General features: G+C 41.7%; 1 protein-coding gene across 1 annotated transcript in view; it reads right to left on the bottom strand.

Moving 5' to 3' along the window:
* The window catches only part of LOC124027363 (NACHT, LRR and PYD domains-containing protein 12-like), a gene marked incomplete at its 5' end in the record, with an annotated part of 11,453 nt that extends 5,239 nt beyond the window's left edge, over positions 1-6,214 (bottom strand). Inside the window, 3 exon segments of the mRNA XM_046339811.1 lie at positions 502-675; positions 5,010-5,183; positions 6,134-6,214. Coding sequence (XP_046195767.1) covers positions 502-675; positions 5,010-5,183; positions 6,134-6,214 — 429 coding nt within the window.
* Positions 6,215-12,500: the final 6,286 nt, after the last annotated feature.

The raw sequence follows: 12,500 nt of genomic DNA, 5'->3' as shown, positions 1-12,500 counted from the left end.
AGGGACCTTCAATGTTGCAGAAATTGTTTGGTAGCCTTCCCCAGATCTGTGCCTTGACACAATCCTGTCTCAAAACTCTACGGACAATTCCTTTGACCTCATAGCTTGGTTTTTGCTCTGACATGCACTGTCAACTGTGGGACCTTATATAGAAAGGTGTATGCCTTTCCAAATCATGTCCAATCAATTGAATTTACCACAGGTGGACTCCAATCAAGTTTTAGAAACATCTCAAGGATGATTAATGGAAACAGGATGCATTTTAGATCAATTTCGAGTCTCATAGCAAATGGTCTGAATAGTGATGTGAGGTATTTCTGTTTTTATTTTTACTACTTTTGCAAAAATGTCTAAAAACCTGTTTCCGCTTTGTCATTATTGGGTATTGTACATAGATTGATGATCATTTTTAATAAGTCTGTAACGTGACAAAATGTTGAAAAGGTCAAGGGGTCTGAATACTTTCCCAATACACTGAACATACATTATTAATTAACTGACCTCAGAGTATCCAATTTACAGTGGGGATTCCCCAGTCCAACAGAGAGCATCTTCACTCCTGAATCCTTCAGGTCATTGTTACTCAGATCCAACTCTCTCAGATGTGAGGGGTTTGACTTCAGAGCTGAGACCAGAGAAGCACAACCTTCTTCAGTGACTCCACAGCCTGACAGCCTGACAAAGAGGTCATCATGATTTTACAAACACACTGTTCATTTAACACCAAATCAAACAGAAAATTCAACAAGGTTGTAGAGTCACAAGCTTGATGTAAAATCAAAATCAAATCAAATACACATGGTCACATACACATGGTTAGCAGATGTTAATGCGAGTGTAGCGAAATGCTTGTGCTTCTAGTTCCGACAATGCAGTAATAACCAACGAGTAATCTAACTAACAATTTCACAACAACTACCTTATACACACCCGTGTAAAGGGAGGAAGAATATGTACATAAAGATATATGAATGAGTGATGGTACAGAACGACATAGGCAAGATGCCGTAGATGGTATCGAGTACAGTATATACATATGAGATGAGTAATGTAGGGTATGTAAACATTATATTAAGTGGCATTGTTTAAAGAGTCTAGTGATACATTTTTTACATCAATTTTTCCATTATTAAAGTGGCTGGAGTTGAGTCAGTATGTTGGCAGCAGCCACTCAATGTTAGTGGTGGCTGTTTAACAGTCTGATGGCCTTGAGATAGAAGCTGTTTTTCAGTCTCTCGGTCCCTGCTTTGATGCACCTGTACTGACCTCGCCTTCTGGATGATAGCGGGGTGAACAGGCAGTGGCTCGGGTGGTTGATGTCCTTGATGATCTTTATGGCCTTCCTGTAACATCGGGTGGTGTAGGTGTCCTGCAGGGCAGGTAGTTTGCCCCCGGTGATACGTTGTGCAGACCTCACTACCCTTAGAAGAGCCTTACGGTTGTGGGAGGAGCAGTTCCGTACCAGGCGGTGATACAGCCCGACAGGATGCTCTCGATTGTGTATCTGTAGAAGTTTGTGAGTGCTTGTGGTGACAAGCTGAATTTCTTCAGCCTCCTGCACCTTCTTCACCACGCTGTCTGTGTGGGTGGACCAATTCAGTCCGTGATGTGTACGCCGAGCAACTTAAAACGTACTACCCTCTCCATTACTGTCCCGTCGATGTGGCTATGGGGGTGCTCCCTCCGCTGTTTCCTGAAGTCCATGATCATCTCCTTTGTTTTGTTCACGTTGAGTGTGAGGTTATTTTCCTGACATCACACTCTGAGGGCCCTCACCTCCTCCCTGTAGGCCGTCTCGTCATTATTGGTAGTCAAGCCTACCACTGTCGTGTCGTCTGCAAACTTGATGATTGAGTTGGAGGTGTGCATGGCCACGCAGTCATGGGTGAACAGGGAGTACAGGGAAGGGCTCAGAACGCACCCTTGTGGGGCCCTAGTGTTGAGGATCAGTGGGGTGGAGATGTTGTTACCTACCCTCACCACCTGGGGGCGGCCCGTCAGGAAGTCCAGTACCCGGTTGCACAGGGTAGGGTCGAGACCCAGGGTCTCAGGCTTGATGACGAGTTTGGAGGGTACTATGTTGACGTTAAATGCTGAGCTCGATGAACAGCATTCTCACATAGGTATTCCTCTTGTCCAGATGGGTTAGGGCAGTGTGCAGTGTGGTTGCGATTGTGTCGTCTGTGGACCTATTGGGGCGGTAAGCAAATTGGAGTGGGTCGAGGGTGTCAGGTAGGGGGGAGGTGATATGGTCCTTGACTAGTCTCTCAAAGCACTTCATGTGGACAGGAGTGAGTGCTATGGGGCGGTAGTCGTTTAGCTCAGTTACCTTAGCTTTTTTGGGAACGGGAACAATGGTGGCCCTCTTGAAGCATGTGGGAACAGCAGACTGGGATAAGGATTGATTGAAATTGTCCGTAAACACCCCAGCCAGCTGGTCTGCGCATGTTCTGAGGACGTGGCTCGGGATGCCGTCTGGGCCTGCAGCCTTGCGAAGGTTAACACGTTTAAATGTTTTACTCACGTCGGCTGCAGTGAAGGAGAGTCCACAGGTTTTGGTAGCGGGCCATGTCAGTGGCACTGTATTGTCCTCAAAGCGAGCTAAGAAGTTGTTTAGTCTGTCTGGGAGCAAGACATCCTGGTACGCGATGGGGCTGGTTTTCTTTTTGTAATCCGTGATTGACTGTAGACCCTGCCACATACCTCTTGTGTCTGAGACGTTGAATTGCGACTCTACTTTGTCTCAATACTGACGCTTAGCTTGTTTGATTGCCTTGCGGAGGGAATAGCTACACTGTTTGTATTCGGTCATGTTTCCGGTCACCTTGCCCTGGTTAAAAGCAGTGGTTCGCGCTTTCAGTTTTGCACGAATGCTGCCTTCAATCCACAGTTTCTGGTTTGGGAATGTTTTAATAGTTGCTGTGGGTACAACATTGCCAATGAACTTGCTAATGAACTCGCTCACCGAATCAGCGTATTTGTCAATGTTGTTGTTTGACTCAATGCGGAATATATCCCAATCCATGTGATCGAAGCAATCTTGAAGCCTGGAATCAGATTGGTCGGACCACCGTTGAACAGACCTGAGCGTGGGAGCTTCCTGTTTTAGTTTCTGTCCATAGGCAGGGAGCAACAAAATGGAGTCGTGGTCAGCTTTTCTGAAAGGAGTATGGGGGAGGGCCTTATATGCGTTGCGGAAGTTCGAATGACAATGATCAAGGGTTTTACCAGTCCTGGTAGCACAATCGATATGCGGATAGAATTTAGGGAGTCTTGTTTTCAGATTAGCCTTGTTAAAATCCCCAGCTACAATGAATGCAGCCTCAGGATATGTGGTTTCCAGTTTACACAGAGTCAAATAAAGTTTGTTCAGGGCCATTGATGTGTCTGCTTGGGGGGCTGTGATTATAATCGGAGAGAATTCTCTTGGTAGATAATGTGGTCGACATTTGATTGTGAGGAATTCTAAGTCAGGTGAACAGAAGGTCTTGAGTTCCTGTGTGTTGTTATGATCACACCACGTCTTGTTAATCATAAGGCATACACCCCCGCCCTTCTTCTTACCAGAAAGATGCTTGTTTCTGTCAGCGCGATGTGTGAAGAAACCAGCTGGCTGTACCAACTCCGATAGCGTGTCTCGAGTGAGCCATGTTTCCGTGAAGCAAAGAAAGTTACAGTCTCTGATGTCCCTCTGGAATGCTACCCTTGCTCGGATTTCTTCTACCTTGTTGTCAAGAGACTGGACGTTGGCTAGTAGTATACTCGGGAGCGGTGCGCGATGTGCCCGTCTCCGGAGCCTAACCAGAAGACCGCTTCGTCTGCCCCTTTTACGGCATGGTTGTTTTGGTTCGCCGGCTGGGATCCGATCCATTGTCCCGGGTGGTGGGCAAAACACAGGATCCACTTCGGGAAAGTCGTATTCCTGGTCGTAATGATGGTGAGTTGACGTTGCTCTTATATCCAGTAGTTCCTCCCGACTGTATGTAATAAAACCTAAGATTTCCTGGGGTAACAACGTAAGAAATAACACGTAAAGAAACAAAATACTGCATAGATTCCTAGGAACGTGAAGTGAGGCGGCCATCTCCGTCGGCGCCGGATGACTGCAGGGAAAGAGTATGGGTGTCATGTTTTGTCATTGATTATCATGTCTTGTCTCTGTGCTTCCCTTCTATTCGTTTCCCTCTGCTGGTCTTATTAGGTTCTTTCCCTCTTTCTATCCCTCTCTCTCCCCCTCCCTCTCTCCCTCTCTCGCTCTCTCTCTCTATCGTTCCGTTCCTGCTCCCAGCTGTTCCTCATTCTCCTAACTACCTCATTTACTCTTTCACACCTGTTCCCTATTTTGCCCTCTGATTAGAGTCCCTATTTCTCCCTCTGTTTTCCGCTTCTGTCCTTGTCGGATCCTTGTTTGATGTTCGCTGTTCTGTGTCCTTGTTCCGCCCTGTCGTGTTTTTGCCTTCTTCAGATGCTGCGTGTGAGCAGGTGTCTATGTCAGCTACGGCCGGTGCCTTCCCGGCGACCTGCAGTCTGTGGTCGCGTCTCCAGTCGTTCCTCTCTACTGACGAGTGGATTTCAGTTTTCCTGTTTTGCATTTACCTAAGATATATCCAGGATTATCGTTTTTGTTTAAGACTGGAATAAAGACTCTGTTTCTGTTAAGTCGCTTTTGGGTCCTCATTCACCAGCATAACAATGGGACCAAATACTAAACTTTTGACTAAATGAATTTGTTCAAATAATTACAACTTCTCCAAATGGGAGGACTAGATATATAAAGTGATTCATTTCTAATCGGTAAAACAGATGTACAAATACCCTCAAATAAAAACGGACATTATGTACTGTCGCCTAATGTGAAACATCTCAAATCCAAAATGCTGGAGCAGAGCAACACATTTAAAACTGTGAGCTTCACTGTCCAAACACATACTGTATGGTGTGGACTGTGTGTGCCTGTTGAGGATCTGGTGAACAGTTATCACTTGTTGACTAGGAATAGGAATACTGACCTTAGAGTCTCCAGTTTACAGTGGGGATTTCCCAGCCCAGCAGAAAGCAGCTTCACTCCTGAATCCTTCAGGTCATTGTTACTCAGATCCAGCTCTCTCAGGTGTGAGGGGTTTGACTTCAGATCTGAGACCAGAGAAGCACAGCCTTCTTCTGTGACAAGACAGCCTGACAGCCTGCAAGGAGTAAAACTGCTATCACACTGCTATTCTTTGGTGGTGAAAATACTTTTAGATATATCAGTGTACTTAAACCTGGTACAGTGCATTCAGAAATTATTCACCCCTATGACCCTTTCCACATTTTGTTGTGTTACAAAGTGGGATAAAAATAAAAAATAAAAAATTTTTTGTCAATGATCTACACGAAACACACTAATGTCAAAGTGGATGAAGAATTCTAACTTTTGCCTCCCAAAAATAATAAAACCTGACAAATTGGGACAAATTGGGACAAATTGGGACACGTGTGTTGTTGTTTTAGCTCTGTACTCCAGCACTTTGGATTTGAAATGATACACTGACTGTGATGCTGACGTGCAGACTATCTTTCATTTGAGGCTTTTTTCATCCATATAGGTTGATCTGTTTAGAAAATGACATATTCCTGGCATGCAACTATTACATCAAGCTTCTGACTCTACAAACTTGTTGGATGCATTTGCTGTTTGTTTTGGTTGTGTTTCAGATGATTTTGTGCCCAGTATAAATGAATGGTGAATAATGTATTGTGTTATTTTGGAGTCATTTTTATTATAAATAAGAATAGAATATGTTTCTAAACACTTCTACATTATTGTGGATGCTACCATGATTATGGATAATCCTGAATTAATTGTGAATAATGATGAGTGAGAAAGTTAGAAACACAAATATCATACCCCCAAGACAGCTAACCTCTCACCATTACAATAAAAGGGGAGGTTAGCATTTTTTGGGTGTATGATATTTGTGCATCTGTAATTTTCTCACTCATAATTATTCACGATTCCCTGAGGAAGGCTACAATCATGGTAGCATCTATATTAAATATGGAAGTGTTGAGAAACACATTATATTCTTATTTATAATAAAAGGGACTTAAAAATAACACAATACATTATACATACAGTACATTATTTACTGACCTCAGAGTCTCCAGTTTACAGTGGGGATTCCACAGTCCAACAGAGAGCAGCTTCACTCCTGAATCCTTCAGGTCATTGTTACTCAGATCCAGCTCTCTCAGGTATGAGGAGTTTGACTTCAGAACTTCAGAAGCCAGAGAAGCACAACTTTTCTCTGTGACTCCACAGCTTGACAGCCTGACAGAGAGAACATCATGATTTCACAAACACACTGTTCATACACATAGTGTAGAAGGACAATGGCATTAGGTTTAGTCTCTCAAAAAACATATAGATTCATCTTCAGTCTCCTAGAATGTTATGTTCACAATGTTATACTAATGTGAACATCAATGCATTGATTCAGTATGTTTATCAATAATACATATTTTTCTCTGAAGTAACTATTTATTCCTAAATGTAATTCTATGTACTCACAGAGCAGCTCTGGAGGCTTTGATCACTGGCAGCAGCCTCAGAAGACCTTCCTCTGATCTGGAGTATTTCTTCAGGTCAAACACATCCAGCTCCTTTTCTGAAGTCAGCAACACAAAGACCAGAGCTGACCACTGTGAAGGTGACAGTTTGCCTCTAGAGTGACTTCCTGAGCTCAGGTAGCGTTGGATCTCCTCCACTAGAGAATGGTCATTCAGTTCATTCAGACAGTGGAACAGATTGATGCACCTCTCTGGAGAAGGATTCTCTCTGATCCTCTCTTTGATGTACTTGACTGTTTCTTCATGGCTCTGTGAGCTGCTTCTTGTCTTTGTCAGTAGACCTCCTAAGTGCTTCTGATTGGACTCCAGTGAGAGGCCCAGAAGGAAGCGGAGGAAAAGGTCCAGGTTTCCCGTCTCACTTTGTAAGGCTTTATCCACAACACTCTTGTAGAAAGTAACTTCACGTCTGTCTCTGAACAGAGCAAGAAAGTTGCTGGATGTTGATTGCGGTTTGGCCATTAGATTCTCATTGTTGTTGATGAATGAGAGGAATACATATAGAGCAGCCAGAAACTCTTGAATGCTCAGATGCACAAAGCAGTACACCTTGTCCTGGTACAGCCCACATTCCTCTTTAAAGAGCTGTGTGCACAATCCTGAGTACACTGAGGCTTCATTGACATCAATGCCAGCCTCTTTCAGGTCTTCTTCATAGAAAATCAGATTGCCCTTCACCAGCTGTTGAAAAGCCAGTTTTCCCAGTGACAGAATGCTCTCTTTATTCCAGTGTGGACCTGTCTCTTCTTTCCCAAGATACTTTTCATTCTTCTGTTTGGTATGAAACACCACAAGATGTGTGTACATCTCAGTCAGAGTCTTGGGCATCTCTTCTTTCTTATGCTTCAGCATGTGTTCAAGGACTATTGCAGAAATCCAACAGAAGACTGGAATGTGGCACATGATGTGGAGGCTCCTTGATGTCTTTATGTGTGAGATGATACTGCTGGCCAGGTCCTCATCATCACTGAATCTCTTCCGGAAGTACTCCTCCTTCTGTGGGTCATTGAACCCTCGTACCTCTGTCACCTGGTCAACACACTCAGGGGGGATCTGATTGGCTGCTGCAGGTCGGGTAGTTATCCAGAGGAGAGCAGCGGGAAGCAGATTTCCATTGATGAGATTTGTCAGCAGAACATCCACTGAGGTTGACTCTGTGACGTCACAACAGATCTTGTTCTTCTGGAAGTCTAGGGGCAGTCGGCACTCATCCAGACCATCAAAGATGAACAGAACTTTGTACCTGTCATAGTTGGAGATTCTTGATTCTTTAGTTTCCGTTGAGAAGTGATTGAGAAGTTCAATCAAATTGTGTTTTTCCTCTTTCATCAAATTCAGCTCCCGAAAAGGGAATGAAAATACAAATTGAACATCCTGATTTGCTTTTCCTTCAGCCCAGTCCAGAATGAACTTCTGCACAGAGACTGTTTTTCCAATGCCAGCGACTCCCTTTGTCAGCACAGTTCTGATAAGTTTGTCTTGTCCAGTTAAGGGTTTGAAGATTTCATTACATTTGATTGCAGTCTCTGGTCTTGCTTGTTTCCTGGTTGTTGTCTCAATCTGTCTCAGCTCATGTTCATTATTGACCTCTCCTGTTCCACCCTCTGTGATGTAGAGCTCTGTGTAGATCTTATTGAGAAGTGTTGGGTTTCCTTGTTGAGCGATCCCCTCAAATACACATTGAAACTTCTTCTTTAGATTAGATTTGAGTTCACGTTGGCAAATCACAGCAAGCTCATCTGAATCTAGAAATAACCCAGAGGATATTAATAATATGTCTGTTTTATATGCCTACAGTATTGTAGGAATGTGTTATAAAGTTGTACATTATAATATTTTCTTCTCTTAACTGACTGTATAAATGTTTAAGTGTTTTCATAATCATTGCACACTGGAGTGACAGAGTGTATTTGTATTATTTGTATTACTGATATTATCATTAATGTTGTGTCTCTGTCTATCTCTCATCTCTCCTCTTTCTGACTAAATTAATCAACACAACACATCCCTCGTGTGTTGTGTTAAGGCTTCTACAATATCATTGAGTTACACAGCTACTTTATCTGTACTTTAGCTACAGCTTTTAAATGTTTGTTACAAAACAGCAATCAACATGAGGCAGACAGATTTTACTTTTCTCCAGTGTGTCAGAAATGTCCCTCTCTATGGCACTGATATCCTGCTTCTCATCTTCAGCATTCACCACTTCCTCATCCTCCCTCTGACTCTCAAAGTCTTCTGGGAGTTCTGGACTAAGAATCACACAGACAGGGAATGTTGTGTTTGTTAAATATTGTTTTAAGGCTATGAAAATTGAAAAAAGGATTAGCCTATGGATTATGAACACCACAAAAATAAATGGGAAAATGGGAGAGCAGAAATGCCTAGAGACAGCGTTGTTTAACTCACTGACCATGACCCTTGAGTTCTTCTTACCTTTGTTCAGTAGAAAAGTCTCCTCTCTAAACGTTATAGGTTCAAGCATAGAACAGCCACTCTTCATGGACTCACAGCTGGGTACAGGGAGGCTGGTCTCTCCTGCTTGATTGGACTTCAACACAACAGAGACAAACATTAGGAATCTCATTTACTCTAAGCTCAGATGGAGAAACATGAGAAACGTTTCCTTCAAAATGTTATATATCCATTTTGGGAAATGCAAGTATCAAATCAAATCAAATCCAATTTTATTTGTCACATATACATGGTTAGCAGATGTTAATGCAAGTGTAGCGAAATGCTTGTGCTTCTAGTTCCGACAATGCAGTAATAACCAACAAGTAATCTAACTAACAATTCCAAAACTACTGTCTTATACACACAAGTTTTAGGGGATAAAGAATATGTACATAAAGATATATAATGAGTGATGGTACAGAGCAGCATACAGTAGATGGTATCGAGTACAGTATATACATATGAGATGAGTATGTAAACAAAGTGGCATAGTTAAAGTGGCTAGTGATACATGTATTACATAAAGATGCAGTAGATGATATAGGTACAGTATATACGTATACATATGAGATGAATAATGTAGGGTAAGTAAACATTATATTAGGTAGCATTGTTTAAAGTGGCTAGTGATATATGTATTACATAAGGATGCAGTAGATGATATAGAGTACAGTATATACGTATACATATGAGATGAATAATGTAGGGTAAGTAAACATTATATTAGGTAGCATTGTTTAAAGTGGCTAGTGATATATCTTACATCATTTCCCATCAATTCCCATTATTAAAGTGGCTGGAGTTGAGTAGTACATTTGATCTTATTGTTTAAAGAAATTATGAAAGCAATTGGTGTGTTTTCTTCACTATGTCATCATATTTGTTTAAAATATATTTGATATATTATACATCTGCCTCACTCATCATAAACACTCTCATGTAATAAGACACTCTCATGTAATAAATTGTTATTCGTTACATTTGACTGTGTTAAACCCAGACGTACTACAGTACTTCTTTGTGACAATAATATATATATTTTTTTAAATAAATAATTCTGTACAGTAATATGAGATCTGTTTTAAAACATTTACATTCGACAATTTAGTCACTTAGCAAATATTATTATCCTGGGTCGGTTTCCCAAAAAGTCTATCGTTGAACTTGGTCTCTCTGTGACCGCTGATAGCTTCCGGAACAAAAATTGCCAATGTCTTCGTAATTGATACAAACAAGCGAAATATAAAATTATGCTTCAAATGAAAACCGATGTCTGCATTAAAATTTAACCAGTTGGCTACAGGCCTATTTCAATCATATTGAAATATATTTCATTTCAATCAATAAAGTTTTATTTTGCTACTTGTAGACTACGGTCAGAAATTTGTCTCAATATATTTCATGACGTGTAGCCTAACGTGTGCAATGTTGTGTCAAATCTGTGATTTATTGCATTTTTATTGGGAAGCCTTAGAATAAGCCGCCTCAATATTTCCAGCCGATTGTAGTATTATCTCTCTAGGAGCAGAGCTGTCATCAGTATTGTGTTATAAGTATAATGTTAAGAAAGATTTGAATAGAGAAATCTGATCCAGGAGCAGCACTCCCTTTCTATACATGCTCTAAATAACGACATGCTCCAACGACACACGACACAACCGTTCTCTCTGCGTGATGCGTGGGGAACGTATATTACATATTGGACGGTTGTATAAAATATGCATTTTAAAAACACCCGTAAGCCTAATTTCAATCGCTATCAGGCCTTAAATAGGCTTCTATAGTTTGTCATTTCTGTCAAACTTGATTTGCACTATTGAAACATGTACCAACCCCTACATTTGTTTATGAATTACAATTTCCTGATGCTGTAGGATTATTTTCCTGACGTGAGAAATTATGTGAAATTAAGATATGGCATCTGTAAGTGCATTTATCTTAAGTTATCTAGGTGAGACAGTATCGCATATCACTTCTGGACCTTATTTGGACACTGTGTTAACAACCCTCCAGACGAGCTTCAATGCCATACAACTCTCCTTCCGTGGCCTACAACTACTCTTAAATACAAGTGTATCTAAATGCATGCTCTTCAACCGATTGCTGCCTGCACCTGCCCGCGGACCAGCATCACTACTCTGGACGGTTCTGACTTAGAATATGTGGACAACTACAAATACCTAGGTGTCTGGTTAGACTGTAAACTCTCCTTCCACACTCACATCAAACATCTCAAATCCGAAAGTTAAATCTAGAATTGGCTTCCTATTTTGCAACAAAGCATCCTTCAATCATGCTGCCAAACATACCCTCGTAAAACCGACCATCCTACCGATCCTCAGTTCGGGCGTGTCATTTACAAAATAGCCATCCGTTTTGTCACCAAAGCCCCATACCCACCTCTGCGACCTGTACGCCTTGCTTCATACTGTCGCCAAACCCACCTGGCTCCAGGTCATCTACAAGACCCTGCTAGGTAAGTCCCCCTTATCTCAGCCCGCTGGTCACCATAGCATCTCCCACCTGTAGCACGCACTCCAGCAGGTATATCTCTCTGGTCACCCCAAAAACCAATTCTTCCTTTGGCCACCTCTCCTTCCAGTTCTCTGCTGCCAATGACTGGAATGAACTACAAAAATCTCTGAAACTGGAAACACTTATCTCCCTCACTAGCTTTAAGCACCAGCTGTCAAAGCAGCTCACAGATTACTGCACCTGTACATAGCCCACCTATAATTTAGCCCAAACAACTACCTCTTTCCCTACTGTATTTATTTTATTTATGTATTTATTTTGCTCCTTTGCACCCCATTATTTTAATTTCTACTTTGCACATTCTTCCACTGCACAAATCTACCATTCCAGTGTTTTGCCTTATATTGTATTTACTTTGCCACCATGTGCTTTTTTTGCCTTTACCTCCCTTCTCACCTAATTTGCTCACATTGTATATAGACTTATTTTTCTACTGTATTATTGACTGTATGTTTGTTTTACTCCATGTGTAACTCTGTGTTGTTGTTTGTGTCGAACTGCTTTGCTTTATCTTGGCCAGATCGCAATCGTAAATGAGAACTTGTTCTCAACTTGCCTACCTGGTTAAATAAAAAAAATAAAAAAATATTCTGCCTGTTTGGCCCTGTCCGGGGTATTGTCAGACGGGGCCACAATGTCTCCTGACCCCTCCTGTCTCAGCCTCCAGCATTTATGCTGCATTAGTTTATGTGTCGGGGGGCTAGAGTCAGTCTGTTATATCTGGAGTATTTCTCCTGTCTTATCCGGTGTCCGGTGTGAATTTGAGTATGCTCTCTCTAATTCTCTCTTTCTATTTTTCTCTCTTTCTAATTCTCTCTCTCTCTCTCTCTCTCACTTTCTATTTTTCTCTCTTTCTAATTCTCTCTCACATTTTCTCTCTATCTCTTTCTCTTGGAGGACCT

The sequence above is a fragment of the Oncorhynchus gorbuscha genome, unplaced genomic scaffold (genome assembly GCF_021184085.1).
Source record: "Oncorhynchus gorbuscha isolate QuinsamMale2020 ecotype Even-year unplaced genomic scaffold, OgorEven_v1.0 Un_scaffold_3140, whole genome shotgun sequence".
Classification (NCBI taxonomy): Eukaryota; Metazoa; Chordata; class Actinopteri; order Salmoniformes; family Salmonidae; genus Oncorhynchus; species Oncorhynchus gorbuscha.
Note: the sequence above shows the minus strand (reverse complement) of the source record. Positions and strands in the feature narration are given on the sequence as shown.